The sequence below is a fragment of the Heloderma suspectum genome, chromosome 4 (assembly GCF_057233095.1).
Source record: "Heloderma suspectum isolate Gila_16-S chromosome 4, 16-S_ref, whole genome shotgun sequence".
Lineage (NCBI taxonomy): Eukaryota > Metazoa > Chordata > Lepidosauria > Squamata > Helodermatidae > Heloderma > Heloderma suspectum.
In genome coordinates, this window is record NC_139461.1 from 283456678 (window position 1) to 283471341 (window position 14664).

Here is a 14664-nt window from a genome sequence, read left to right on the forward strand (position 1 = left end):
GCAGTCCTAAACACACTTACTAGAGAGTGATTCCCATTGAATTTAATAGAACTTACTTCTGAGTAAACATGCTTAGAATCATCCTGTTTAGTTTATTATTTATAGTAGTCTTTTTTTATTAAAATAATAACCAAAATGGCTGAGTAAGTTTTAATATTGGTTTGCAGTGCTCAGGATCAAACGCTGATGGCATGCATATGTCAGGGTAAGAGTTCTACTTGGATATATCAAAGATCTGATAAAAAATTTAAAAATCAAACAATTATTGTTAATTTAATAACAGCAAAAACTGATCTAGCCAGTAAATGGAAGAATATTAACTGCACAATCCTATGCATATCTACTCAGAAGTAAGCCCCGTTGAATTCAATGGGGCTTACTCCCAGGTAAGTGAGTATAGGATTGCAGCCTAAATGTCCTTGATCAATTGATTGGTTAAAATGTTTATAATTAAACTGACATATCTGGTAACTAGAGAAAGCTTAAATAAGTTAAGAATCTGTTTATTTATCGGAAACTTTGTAAGACATTGATAGTGTTATGAGATTAGGGTTGGACAGGAGAGGCTTAATGGATCTGGAAATTGCCTTAATACTTAATCAGGAGACCTATTGGTAATATTAACATTTTTACTGAAAAAATACATACATAAAGTTCATACGGAAAAATGCATTACAGAACGTGGATTCTGTATGGATTCATAGAGGTGCAAGATACCATGAAGCTAGGTACCATGAGGTCCTGCACTCTTTTGCTTTTTGCAAAGCAGAAGCCCCAACTTACTCCAACTATACCACATTTTGCCATGAGCAGAAAACTACATTGCAGGAAGGTGTCAGGAGAAGAAATGGTCCAGATGACTCCAGACAAAGTGGGTCATGCCCCAAATTGCAGGAAATGCAAAAGAACTCAGATGCAAGATAATCTTACCTCGAGGGGAAATTCCTTCCCAGCGGCAACAAAATCCGAGGCAGAGATTTTCCAAGAACAAGTGTGTATTGTTCAGCATCCTGCCTCTGGCAAGCTGAGAATATTGTGCAGTGGCAAGGGAAATACTCCACAGCCTCAAAGGTTGCTGGTTCAAGCTTTATGTCCTGCTACTCAACATGAGGTTGGCTGTGCAGAAAAAGTTTCAGGGCTGAGCTTCCATTATCATCATAACTGAATACACTCTATGCTATTTTTTTGTGAATAGAGCAAACTTGCAGAATTTTTGTATTATTTTCCATACGTGACATTTCAGCTGTTATTGCTCACACACTTTCAAGTATATCTTCCTCGTATAAGGTCTAGAAACTTGCTTTAAAGAAAAGAAAGCTGAGTGCTGCAGGAGCACTGACAGAATCAAAACATACACATAATCCTGACTATAAAGGGGATGAGAGCATAGCTCAATGGTAGAGCATGTGCTAGCATGACCAGTGGTCTCACCCAGTAAATAAGGCAGCTTTATATGTGGTAGCTTTCTATGTCTGGGGCAGAGGAGATGAAAGATTATGGTGGGGATAGGAGTGGAAGACGCTAGGCATTTTTGGACAGCGTTCAGACCATAGTTTGGCCATCATGAATATCTATTTTCTGCTCTGTCATGGTGAGGGCTGAGCAGCATTGGGCACTGGTGAGGCCTAGCTTACAGGGTTCCCCTGTGGATCAGGTCTTTACAGGGTTTTTTTGGCAAGTTAGGTTTCCCAGGAAGGCAGGAATAGGAAGCAAACAGCACCATGGAGAGCTCTATATGATACTGGGGCTGGAAGCCAGGCAAGCTTGTCTCTATGTTGCTCCAACGAGCTGTAGATTGTGACTGAGCCTTAAGTAGGGGTTTGGCTTCATTTAAGCTGGTCAGTCTCACCTCTGTACTGACTAAGGCCTTTTCTTTTAAAGGAACTTGGTCTGTTTTAGCAGCCTCAAGCGGCAACAGTGGCTGTGGCATGCTGCTATCTTCATGGCTGGAGTCATCAGAATCTGAGGATGGCAATGTGACCTCCTCTGGACCAAGGGGGCAGGTCCATGTGGTCTTCCTAGAAAACTAGGTCTTGAGGAGGTGGACATCTCATTACAATTTTATGTAACTGAGTCCTCTCCCTGAAGAGTTAACTCTGGGGCATCTTCTTCTGAGGATGAGAGGTCAGGATCCTCTGAGGATGAGGGCTCGGGGTCCTGGTTCATGACATGAATAGGCTTTTGGCCTGTTCTCACCCTACCTTCCTGGTTTAAGTGAGCCATATTTTGGTATGATGTCTGAGACACAAACCATGGCCCCTATACAAATGATGTGCTCATGCATTCTGTCAATATGTAAGTGGGGACTGACCAGCCCTGCCCCCAACATCACACATGCCAACTGGTCCCTCCCTGTGGCATCTATGCATAGCGGCCTGAACATCTGCAGGTAGGGAACCTTTGCATGTTCAGCTGTACGCATTTCCACACAATCTGAAACCCTACACAATTGAGGTTCCAGATCTCATGGAAACCTTTGCACATAACAGCTGTATGTGCAAAGGCTTCCTTCCAGTTTGTATTCATGCTCTATGTGCAGATGCAAAGTGGGAGGGGATAGTCAGTGCACAGGATGTCAGCATTGGAGCTAGTCAGTGAGGACTTGCTTATATATTGATAGAATGCATCAGGGCTTTGTACGTTTAGGACTATGGTTTGCCTCCAAACCCAAACTGGAAAAACTAGTTCAAACCATGGTTTCCAATTCTGGATTACAGGCAAATTATAATGTGTGGTAATACTAGTTTGCCAGATTCAGACAGTATAGCAAAATATTGTTAATTGGAGCAGGGAGGGGAAGGAAGAGCACATGAGCCTGAAACCCAAATCATGGTTTGGCCATTATGTTTGAACCAGGCCCTTCTCTCTGCACCTACTGTACCACAATTGGCAGCAGCAAGTTCAAATTCATATGAGAGAGAGAGAGAGAGAGAGAGAGAGCGATGTAAAATATTACTAGAAACTTGTTCTACAATCCAGGTACTTTGCTCTCAGAAGGGGAAATAAAAGGTTAACTGATAACAGACAGCTTCGAATAGACGGTGCTCTGTTTAATTTTAAGCGATGATAAAAAGACAGTGAAACATCAGAGGCAAACAAAATTGTATATTGAGGATAATTTCCAAGAGAACTAGCAATGAATACAGAACTCTTATGTAGAAGCATGCGCTAGATATTTTGGAAATATTCTCGCAGGGTTTATGGAATAACAATAAAACATGAGCCCATAGGATTATTTCTTTATATTTAGATTCCCAATGTATTTGCATATTTCATTAAATAAAACATGTGTGTGATGTTTAATTCACTATCTTATGAATTGCTGTATAAACTGAAGTTGTCTCATTTTAGATGACTTCCTAATGAGGACAATCCTCTTGTGATGATGGGGGCACATCCTGACTGAAAATTGGGTAACTGTGACTGTCTCCTGTTCAGTAGATGTACACTAGAACAATACTACTTATTGAACAATAGTGTATACACATTTTCCTGGGATATGTAGAAGAAGGTACAGCACTTGCTGTCTCTGAATATGTATACCACATAGCAAGTGTTTGATATCAACCTGAGTTCTCTGGCCCTCATACCATCCTGAGAATATGTTTATGTATTTACTTTCTATCCTGCCTTTCCATCAAAAAAATGGCACTCAAAGCAGCTGACAATAAAATACAGGTTAAAAATAAAATCTTAGTTAAAACATAAAATAAAAATAATTAAATTAAAAACACAACAATAAAAGAAACAAACAGAATCAACCAATTAAAAAACCCTTCAGCAACAGACCAGCTTACATGCCAAGGCATATAAGCTGCCTGAATAAAAACATATTTGCCTGCCAGTGGAAGGACAACAGAGAGGTGGCCAACCTGGCCTTCCTCAGCAGGGAGTTCCAGAGCCTGGGTGCAGCCACCAAAAAGGCTCTGTTTCATGTCCCCATCAAACATGCCTCTGTTGGTGCTGGTACCAAGAGAAAGGCATAGTTAAACAACACATAGTTAAATTATGGAATTCACTTCCACAAGATATAACAATGGGCACCAATTTGAATGGCTTTAAAAGGGGATTGGACAAATTCATAGAGAAGAAGGCTATCAATGGCTACTAGTGCTGATGCTACCTCCAGTATCAGAGGCAGTATGCCTATGTACACCAGTTGCTGGGGAACATGACTGGGAGGGTACCATTGCACTCATGTACCACTTGTGAGTTCCCCACAGGCAGCTGGTCAGCCACTGTATGAACAGAATGCTAGACTAGATGGACCATTGGCCTGATCTGGCATGGCTCTTCCTATAATCTTAAGTTCTGAGCCTCCCCATTTCCTAGAAATGCAAACTTCCATTTCTGGCCTTAATTGACACTTCCTATGATTCTTGCCTCATGCATTAGCCTAACTTGCTATTAGTGGGATATTGAGTGGTGTTGTTGCTGATGGTGGAAATATCTAGATTCTAGAGGACTGTGTGTTAAAACGCTTCTTCCCCAATCCAGGGACCTTAGTTTCTAGTCATTAAATTGCAATGTAAAGATGTAAATTAAGGTGGCTATATGTGGTAATAGGTAAACACCAAAAATCCATCTTATCTTACACAGCCCTAACAAAGATGTGTGGCTCTCTCACTACAAATAGCAGCTATGGAGGTGTTGAAGTGGGGTGCTGTGACTGTGCCGGTTCCCCATGAGTCGTCAAATACGTTAGCTAGTGTTTCTGTGGTTTGCCTTTCTAGATTCTTTGGTGTCCTTGGATGAACATTATCAGGCAGTTGTGACCTAAATTAATTCTGGTTGAGTTTTACTTGCAAATGCTCCTTTGTTATTCTGGTACCGTTTCCTCCCTCGTTCTGCTAAATGGTTCATTGTACATTGTACCACTATCAGTGTGTCCCTTTCTGAGATGAACAGTGGACCCAGAGTATCCGTTATTTCAGGACCAATCACACAATCTGAAGTCCTTCATGCGTTCCATTGCTTTAATGTCATGGGCTACTGAAGTCACTCGGTATTAAGATAACCCATCCCCTATGAGGCCAATTATGAATGTCATTGTTCTAGACTCTAATTATACAAAGATCTTGGAGAGTCATTAACAGATGGTGATCTCATTGGCATCAATATAGTTGGTGTTGTTAATTGTGCTAATTTTGTTTTGTAGGCAACAGCAAAACTGCACCTCCGTGTTCTCTTCATCTCTACACTACAAAGTAAGAGAGCCTTACTAATCTGTGGTTGCTGTCAAATAAATGTATTATCAATAGAGCTGTCGCCCAGTTAAATTAATCTTGGGCTGTAATCCAAAGCAAATTTACCTGGGAGAAAGTCCCATTTAACTCAGTGGGATTTAATTCTGAATAGACATGCTTAGGTTTCTGCTGTTAATCAGTTATTCATATGTGTGTTCAATTGAACAATTGGTGAAATCTGCATACATTTGCATATGAATAATTCTGAAAGAAAAAAGCTCTTGTTTTTCCGAAAATGCCCACACTTCAAAGCAGGCACCATCTTAGAAGAAGCATTCGGCCTTCTCTTTAACTTGGGAAGGAAAGTCTCTAAGGTTAAACTTAATGTCATCCACAGTTTTTGTCAGTCCTTATGTTTAAACTAATTCACTTATTAAAAACTCTTCTGCTCAATTAATCAGGGGCACCTATTTAAGCAATCAAAAGGTTTTAAACCAATTAATTAACCAAATGTTGAAAGCCTAATTGTTTTTATGAGAGCACTTGAACTTGTACTTAGTTGCTGAAGAATGCTAACTGGAAAGCAACTCAAAGTAAATCCCCTCATTAACATTCAGAGAATGGATCAGTTCAGCCATCTCATCAAACTATGGTTAGGGAAGCTTAACTACGGCTTTGCATGATGCCTGAATTGACCAATCATGATTTGTGATCAACCAGCAACTAAAATTAGAAACCATTATTTTGAAGTTGTTTTGGAAACCATGGTTTATGCTAATTGTGACTTGGTGCAGTATTTGAATTGATATACCATATTTAGAGCCATCATTGTGTCTCCAGAGGCTGCTGTACCATAGACACAGAAGTGTACTTAAAAGCTGAGTGCTAAGAGGTCAGAGAACAAAAACAGGTAAAACTGAAATCACGGTATGGATTCAAAACTATGGCTAGCACAAACCATGGTTTGGTATGGTATCTGAACTGAGCCACTGATTTAGTGTTAGACTGTCCATGGAATTTTGATACCATCATCAGTGTTCGAACTTGAATTATTGGGGGGTGGGTTGTACATTTTTATAAAAATCAAATCCAATATTTTCAAAAACAATGAACGTAGTATAAATGTAGACAGTAAAGATAAACAAAATACAATAATTTAAGATTATCCATATGTTTTAGTGGACTGGTAGGGATATAGCCTTCACAAAACATACTGAAAATCTGTTTCTTTTTTTAATTCAAGTCCTAAAAGTATAACATAAAGCTTTTCACCACTGATTTGTTTGAACTGGGCTTATCCAAAAATGAATTTTTGGCTTCAGTGGCCAGTGGGGTGGGGGTGGGCAAGGAGCAAAAGGAGGTGCCAAACAAGCCCACCTCTTCCTTTTTTCTTTACAATTGTCAGGGATGTTTATGAGCGCAGGGAGTTGGATAGCAGTTCAGATTCTGAAGGAGAACTGTCAGACATGAACCGTCAGAAAAAAGAGGTGTTTTCCCAGGCTACTCCAGATATGAGTAGGCCTGCTTCTCAGGTTACAAACATCCAGATAGCTGAGCGTGAGGGTCCCTCCTCACCCACCCACCCCATGAAAGGCAGTGAACAGGAGGAGGTGGGGTTTGGGGAAGATGACTTAATAGATGCTAGACGCAGACACAGAGCAAAGAGAGAGAAGGCAGGGGCGGAACTTAGATGGTCTACCCAACTGGCCTTGCATGAAAAGCTGTGCTTAGAGGCCTCACAAGAAGAGAGGGACCTCCCCTCCTTTAAGTTAGGCTAGCCAGACCACCTCCCTCTTCAAACAGCGGGCAACTCTCGTAAATCCCATTTGAATCCCCTGAAGGTGTTCCTTTGTAGACAGAGAGTCTCTGAGAATTTGCATCTGTATGACCCTGTGAAGTAATGGATTAAAAGCTATAGACTGAAGCCTCTCATCTGTGTATATTTGGGCATTGAAGTAAAGTGGGGGCTAAGGGAATCTTGACAACAATTTTGTTTTTCACTTGCAAAAGTTTCACAGTGGTGGTTTGCTTGGATCACTCCCCCCCCCAATGCCCCTGGAATGATGCCATCTAATTATGTAGCATCATTGCAGGAGCATTATGTGAAGGACCCCTTTTCGGTTCAGTGTTAGCATTCAAGCTGTGAATTAGAGGCAAAAAGAGAGCAAAAGGACTCCTACCAAGTGAAGGTGAAATTGATTCACTGCTTTTGTTAATTAGGTAAACAATAATGGGTTTGTTATCATAATAACAAATAATAATATTAAATAATATTATTAAATAATAATATTAAATAATAAAATAATAATAAAATAATATTATTAAATAACAACAACAACAAATAAATAAATAATGGGTTTGTGTACCATGTACACAGACAGGGGTGGAATATCTGTGAAAATATGTGAATATTTGTTACTACTGTTTTTTAAATATATTAAACATTTGATTGTAACTCTTTCTGAAATAAGACAGATTTCAGTGATGTAGACAACCACCAATATTTTCTAGTTTTGATGCTTAGCAAACAAGTTCTGATCTGATCTTAGAATTTCAAAAACTGGATTTTTCATATAATTGATACCTTTCTAAGTCTAAAATCACTTCTGGAAATATGTCTGTTACAGAAGGTGTGCCTGCTAAGAAACATTTCCCACACGCTTTGTGCATGTTCACTCAGCCAAAAGAAATCTTGGTGTCACCCAAAGTAGAGGATATCCGAATCTGATTTTGTCCTGTGTATGTCCATACATACACAGCAACCATCTGTGGCTGTTCTGGCAATACTGGATGGGAGACAGCAAGACTCACTGTGGCTTGTTCTCCCACAAATACAAATGAGACCAGGTTCCTCTCTTTCTCCCTACCCCAGTCCTTTGCAATACCTTTGACAGACTTCCTAACCAGCAACTCGAGTACTGGTTCAGTAGTCTGTTATTCACCTTTGCCGTGGTTAAGATGGTGACTGCCTTTTTTAATGCAGCATGTAATTTAACTCAATTGAAAATAATTCAATTCAAAGTTCATTCATTGCATCATCATCATTATTATTATTATTATTATTAATACTACTACTATTTTAAAATAACTACACAACCCATTTTTTAAAAAGTTGAAAAGCTGCTCTTGGCAAGGATGGGGTTGTGATGCACATCTGCCACTGGAAGGCATGGAGGGGGACGGGGTTTCAAACCAGCCCTCTTGACTCCACAGGAGGCCAAGCGGACCAGCGCTTAGGAAAAAGGGTGCCCTCTGGGCTGCAGTTCCAGCTTCAAGACAGTCAGCTAACCTCCCAGCTTGAATACTGAACTGATTCCCCAAGTGGGTGAGGACACAGTAGAAAAGCCTTGTAGCCAAGCCAGCTCCTCGGTCCGAGCAGCTTGCCTTGAGTGCGAGGACTGTGCTTACTCTCCTGCGTTCTTTTTCTGATGTCTGCCTTAGACTGTGAGCCCTGCCTGCATTTGTCTTTGCATCTGGCCCCTGCAACCCCATATTGCTGCCTTGGAGCTTGTCCTTCTGACTTGCTCTGCACTTGCCTCTGCCCCTTTGCTCCTTGTCTGTCCAATCCATGCCTGACTTCCAGCCTGTCCATAACAATGGCTGTTGCCCTTCTGATCCTCATCCATCCACGCCTGAACTGGACCCCAGTTGCAGCCTGTCATCGAGCTAGGCCAGGACCTGACAGCCATCCAGTCAGTGCCATGCACAGCCATTTTCTGCTGCAAATGGGCAGGACCATTTTCATGAACAAAATGCAGTGAATATATCTCTATCTGCACCCCTAAAAAGAAATTAGCGTTAGATTTTTAGCGTTTGTATTTCTCTTGGCCCAGTGGGGGACTGCACACATAACTGAGTGCTTGGCTCTAGGCTAGATCTCTCTAGGTATAATTTTGGCTGGGTAAAACTATGACTAGTACTACAGTCAGATACCACCCCAGTTCCCTTGATTGCTCAAAAAGTAGTAATTTGTGCGAATGGTTTAAAAGTGTGCTGTAGCGTAAGAGTGGACTTAATTATTCAAGTCAACAAGATGTCATTGTTGAAAATCATCCATTGTTTGTCTTAGATTTCTCTTTCTCTCTCTTTTTAACAGACATTATCCCCATATAGTAACCGTCCCATCTTTTCCAACAATGGCCACATATGGACAGACACAGTACAGTGCAGGAATCCAGCAAACTGCTGCTTACACTGCATATCCACCACCTGGGCAACCTTATGGAATACCTTCCTACAGTGAGTAGTGTGCTAGCTACTTGATCTTTCTAAAAGAAACTTGGCTTTGTGTAGCGGGTGTCTTGCTTCATTTTATGCAGAGATGTGATTTAGAAATGACTTTGTAAGACTAAGAGCATCAACAACTGTTAGTTGGGAAAATCTTAGGATCCTAATGTCACTGCTAATGAAAGATAAATGGCACTTTCAGGCAGATAAGGCCCTCCAGAAATTCAGTGGGTGTGGGAATGGGACCACGCTCTTTGGAGTCACCCAATAATCATGCATTCAGCTATACATGTGAAAGGAACTGTTAGCAGGTACAGCTGTATGCATGAATGTCAGGTACATGTGCATTGACATCAGGCTTGTAGCCAGTGGGTGAGGTCCACCCCCCCAACCCCCATGTTCCACGTATTCAGCGAATGCATGGAGGGGTTCATCTGAAAAGGAGTATAGATTGGGAGAGAAAAATAGATAGCAGAGTGCTTTGATAGTACCATGGATTAGACAGAGGAAATGCAAGGCATCAAAAAAGCAACAAGAAAAGTGCTATTGGTTAATATTATTAAACTGGAGGGGGAAACACACCACTTTCTGGCCCAGTGAATGCACATGCTCTTGTCAGGGTGGAAACTGAGCCCATAGAGCCCCAGAGCAGTTCTGATTCTGAGGAGGAACAGCAGTCCGTGGGAGAGGAGCTCGCTCATCGTTCACAGGCACAGCGGCAGGGAGAGATTCCTCCTGCCAGCATTCCTGGGATAGATAGTGACCTGGGCAGTGAGAGAGCGCTGGAGGGGGGCTTGCTGGACGCTTGGCGCAGACACAGGGAGCGACGACAGATGGAGGGCGCCGAAAGGAGGCATTCCGCTCGTTTGGCGCTCAAACAACGGTCGTGTCCCGAGGACCCAAGGGAAAGAGGGAGGATCTCTCCCTGGCCCATAAGTTCAGGGTCTTCCCGTGATTCTCCTTCAAACGGGGACCAACTGCCTTACCTGGAGCTTAGGCTACTCTGCTATCTTTCCCCAGTGCTGTTCCTTGCTTAGTGGCTAGTGATTAGTATCTGAAAGAGTCATAAAGTAATAAAGGAATAAAGCCTTGGAAAGAATCCTCGTCGTCTGTGTCCTGAGTTGGCTATTGGAAGGGACTGCAAGAGGCAGCTAGGGCGCTCCTGACAGCTCTAAATCTGTGGCAAGAGTAATGTCAGGAAGGAACTTGCACCAACTTAATTTACTTAGGGCGCAATCCTATGGGGATAGTCAGCCACCTCCAAATTCGGAGGAGACTGACTATCCAATGCAAGGCGGGTGGAGTGCGGAGGGGATCTTCTCCTCCACGCTATGGCTGCCCTGCATTTGCGGCTAGACAGCCAATTTCGGCTGGCTAGCTGGGGTTCCTTGGAGCAGGGGAGGGAGGCCTGATGGCGCATAGGAAGTTTCATGTTGGCGCTTCTGCTGTCCCCTCCCCACCGCCCTGCATTGAGCAGGGGGTGGACTTGATGGTCTTGTAGGCCCCTTCCAACCCTACTATTCTATGATTCTATGACCCCCAGGAATGCCCCCTTTTTCCCCTGCTCTGCACTGCTTTTCCTAGCATGGAGTGCAGGACAAACTGCACTGCCTATGAGGCGGCAGGACAGGGCAGGGAGGTGGTTCCCAGAAAACAAAAAATCCTATGGCTGTCTAGCCGCTGTCTAGCAGCCTTAGGATTGCTCCCTTACTTACTGTACTTTTAAACCCACCAATAATCAAAGTTCTCTGGACAGTGTTCAATACATTCAACAGATACAGAACAAATATTAAAACAAAACAATAACAGCAGCACAGAAAACCAGCAAGAAAAAAAAAAGAATAAATCCATTATGAAGGAGGACTGTCTTACATGTTAACAACAGTAAGATTAGACAAAGTGTTCCTCATTCCATCAACTTCTGGCATAGAATCTTTGCTGCTTTTGGTCCTGAGTGGTACATGTTCAATAACTGGTAAGCCAAGATTTCTTTACAGTAAAGCATAGGAGGTTCTAGGTCAGGGGTGGGCAACACGTAACAGCAGCAGCAGCAGCAGCAGCAGCAGCAGCAAAAAAAAAAAAAAGTGGTGATTTCATTTGAAAACAAGGCGAACCTTGATTCCAAGCAAAATTGCAGGGGAGGTGCACTGCCAGATTTCAGCGTCAAATTTGTTAGTGGGGCAGGGTTGTGCCTCCCAGTGTGGTCTGGGGGGCAATGCAACCCCCCAACCCCTGGAAGTTGCCCACCGCTGCTCTAGATGATGGCAGTGCTTATATTTTATGTGTACATGCAGTATGTATTTTCAAACATACACTGTAGCAAAGCTGATAAAGAGCAGGTGTTCGTTTTGAGATTCTGATTTTGAGATTTCAGCAGCTTAGAGTCTGTGTGCTCACAACATAGCCACACTTCATCTTGCACAAATAGATATCATGTTAGATGTATCTGGGAGGTGGAGGTTGGAGATGTATCTGGGAGGTGGAGGTTGGCTTTTGTTTTCTCAGCAGAACTTCTCATTCATGGACTAATGCTGTGCATGATTTTGCATTAAAATGAAATCGCTGAAATGCCCCCAAAGTTGGAATGTCCTATGCAGTGAGTTGCATAACTTTGGAAGTAGCAAAATTAGCTCTTGTAGTAGCAAATCAGTGCAATGTTACGGCAATGTAAGACAAAGAATGAACCTGCGCTTCAAATATATCACACACTTTTTGTAGTATTTTGGTTGTTGTCGTAGCTGGCTGAGATGCAAGCAGCCTTTTCATGATCTGACCCAAGCAGAAAAGCTCTGGATAGATCAGAACCTAACTGGTGCTGGGGGACTGGAGGCTAAGCATCAGGGCCAACAGGTCTGACATTGCACTAGTACTGAAGATGCCAGGTCATAATTCTTTATGTCACCCCAGCATAGTGTGGGTGTAGTGGCAAGAGTGTTGGACTGGGAGCTGGGAGATCCGGGTTCTAGTCCCCACTCAGCCATGGAAGCTCACTGGGTGACTTTGGGCCAGTCACACACTCTCAGCCCAACCTACCTCACAGGGTTGTTGTTGTGAGGATAAAATGGAGAGGAGGAGGATAATGTAAGCCGCCTTGGGTTCCTTGCAAGAGGAAAAAAGGCAGGATATAAATGCAATAATAAAAATAAAATAATAAAATAAGTGTGACCATGTGTCCTCTTTTACAGAGGACTGTCCTGTCTTTGAAGGTCTGTCATGTCCAATTCCAGTTTAAATATAAAGAACCATAAGAACCATTGTCCATCAGCAGGTAGCACCTAAACAGTGGATTAAACAGGCACACAGGTTACAGTCGGGTCATACTATGGTGAGATGTACTGTATTTCTATTAAAATTATAAATTTGCCTCTATGCATATAAATTAGCATATGCAAATTTTATGCAAATCAGCACCATCTTTTGACCTCTTTTAGGATGATTCATAAGAGGCCACTATTCCCCAGCACCGTACCCCAGTCCATCCTATCCCAGAGGAGGAGATGAGTACATGAGAGGACAAGAGCATATGAAATATTAGTAGCCAAGGTGGTTGGATGAACAGCATGTACTAGGACATAGAGCTGGGCCACCTGTTACTTTTACCATGTGAAAAGCATCCCAGCATCACCTATTTAGAAATTCAAAGAACTTTGGCCTGGTCCAGACGATCTCCACCCCATAGTGGGGCCGTTTGCATGACATGACAGCGTACCGTGGATTATTTATGGATGGAGATCAACTGGATCAGACCAAAGTTCTTTGAGTTACTAAACAGGCGAAACTGGGATGCTTTTGAACCCACAGCGAGGCTGTGGGGCATGTGCAGCTGCCATTTTGAATATGCAACTCCCATCGCCCCCCTTTGTTGTGTCATCTGAACCCAGCAAGTGTGTTTAGGATTACATGAGGGTTGTTTAACCCTCGCATAACTCACACTTGCCGGGTTCACATGACTCAACAACCTCCAAGCAATGGTTGCATATGCAACTTAGCGCCCTGGGCACTGCAGCTCATCATGTGTTAAATAACCCGCGACAAGTTGTGGGATGTCATCCGAACCTGGCCAGTGTCTCAGGCTCATGTACTACCTTCTCCTTTCCTCTTCCTCCTCCTTTGCATGTGAGAGAAAGAGAGCTGAAAACTTCTGCTTTCACTTTGTTTTAGAATTAAAATTGTATTAAATCTTTAAGCAACTGCATTTTAAGATGCTGAAGGGAAAAGATTTGAACCAGAGCAGCCAGACTCCAACATCATATATCCTGAATCAGCAGCACTTTGTATCCTCAGACGGCCAAGCAGCCTGGACCTTAGGGAAAAGAGTGCCTTCCAGGTACTAGTTTTCGCCTGAAGAGATTCAACTTCCAACTTTAAAACTGTCAGCTGACTTTCCATGGCAGTCAGGAAACACCAGGACCCATAAAGCTCTTGGCCAAGCCAGCATTATTTTATGAATGTTTTAGATTAATCTAATGCTAACTTTTTTAAAAAAGATCACCATCCCTAATTAAATATTAGGTGAAATTAGTGCCTGATTGGGTGAACAAGCAAGTGTATTAAATGGAACTCCATAAAATGGGTTTATGGTCAGCTCCAAACAGTCTCTGTGAAAAGGCCTGGCATTATAACATGAATCTCTATTGAGACAAGTAGAGAAGGGTTTAGATTTCGTTTTCCAGAATCACATTTGTGTCTCGTATCAGCTGGATGGATGCCAAGACAAATGCTGAACAGTTGTCGTTATTAACAGCAGGTGAAAAGCAGTCCTCTGGCTACTGGCTAGTGTCTTTAGGGCATACAGAAACTAGGCCCATATGGCGCTAATAAATCCTATAGATTACCTATTTGCATCTTTTGAACAATAGTCTCTCCTCTCCTCCCCTTCTCTCCCCCTGCCACCAGGTAATGCATATGATGCTGTACATTCTGAAAAATCCCACCTGGCAGGCAACCAAGAACAATGGAATACTATTGTTTTTTTGGCTCAGAAATAAAACTATCCCAAGTTCCTAGACAAAACGGAGAACTATGTGGAAATTAATTTAGTGCCAAGTTATTTCTCTGTCTGACAACGGGCTTCCCGAAAGAGCTTGTCACAGAAGATTAATCGTGGCCAGAGCTGTAATGGGTTGAGTGTTTGTATGCATGTTGCTGATCGTAATCAGAATACAAATGTCATGTTATGAAAAGCAGTTTCTTTTCCCCACAAAAGTCCAAGTCAAGTAGCAACAATGGAGTCTGACATAATAGCGGCATG

At 42.4% G+C, this 14664-nt stretch overlaps 1 protein-coding gene across 4 annotated transcripts in view; it reads left to right on the forward strand.

The window, feature by feature from the left end:
• EYA2 (EYA transcriptional coactivator and phosphatase 2) overlaps positions 1–14664 on the forward strand; it is a 203797-nt gene that overhangs the window by 79975 nt on the left and 109158 nt on the right. For all 4 annotated transcript variants that reach the window (XM_084854031.1, XM_084854032.1, XM_084854030.1 and 1 more), the window contains exons 3-4: positions 5159–5207; positions 9283–9425. In XM_084854031.1, the coding sequence (XP_084710157.1) occupies positions 5159–5207; positions 9283–9425 (192 nt within the window). The remainder of the gene's footprint in view (positions 1–5158; positions 5208–9282; positions 9426–14664) is intronic.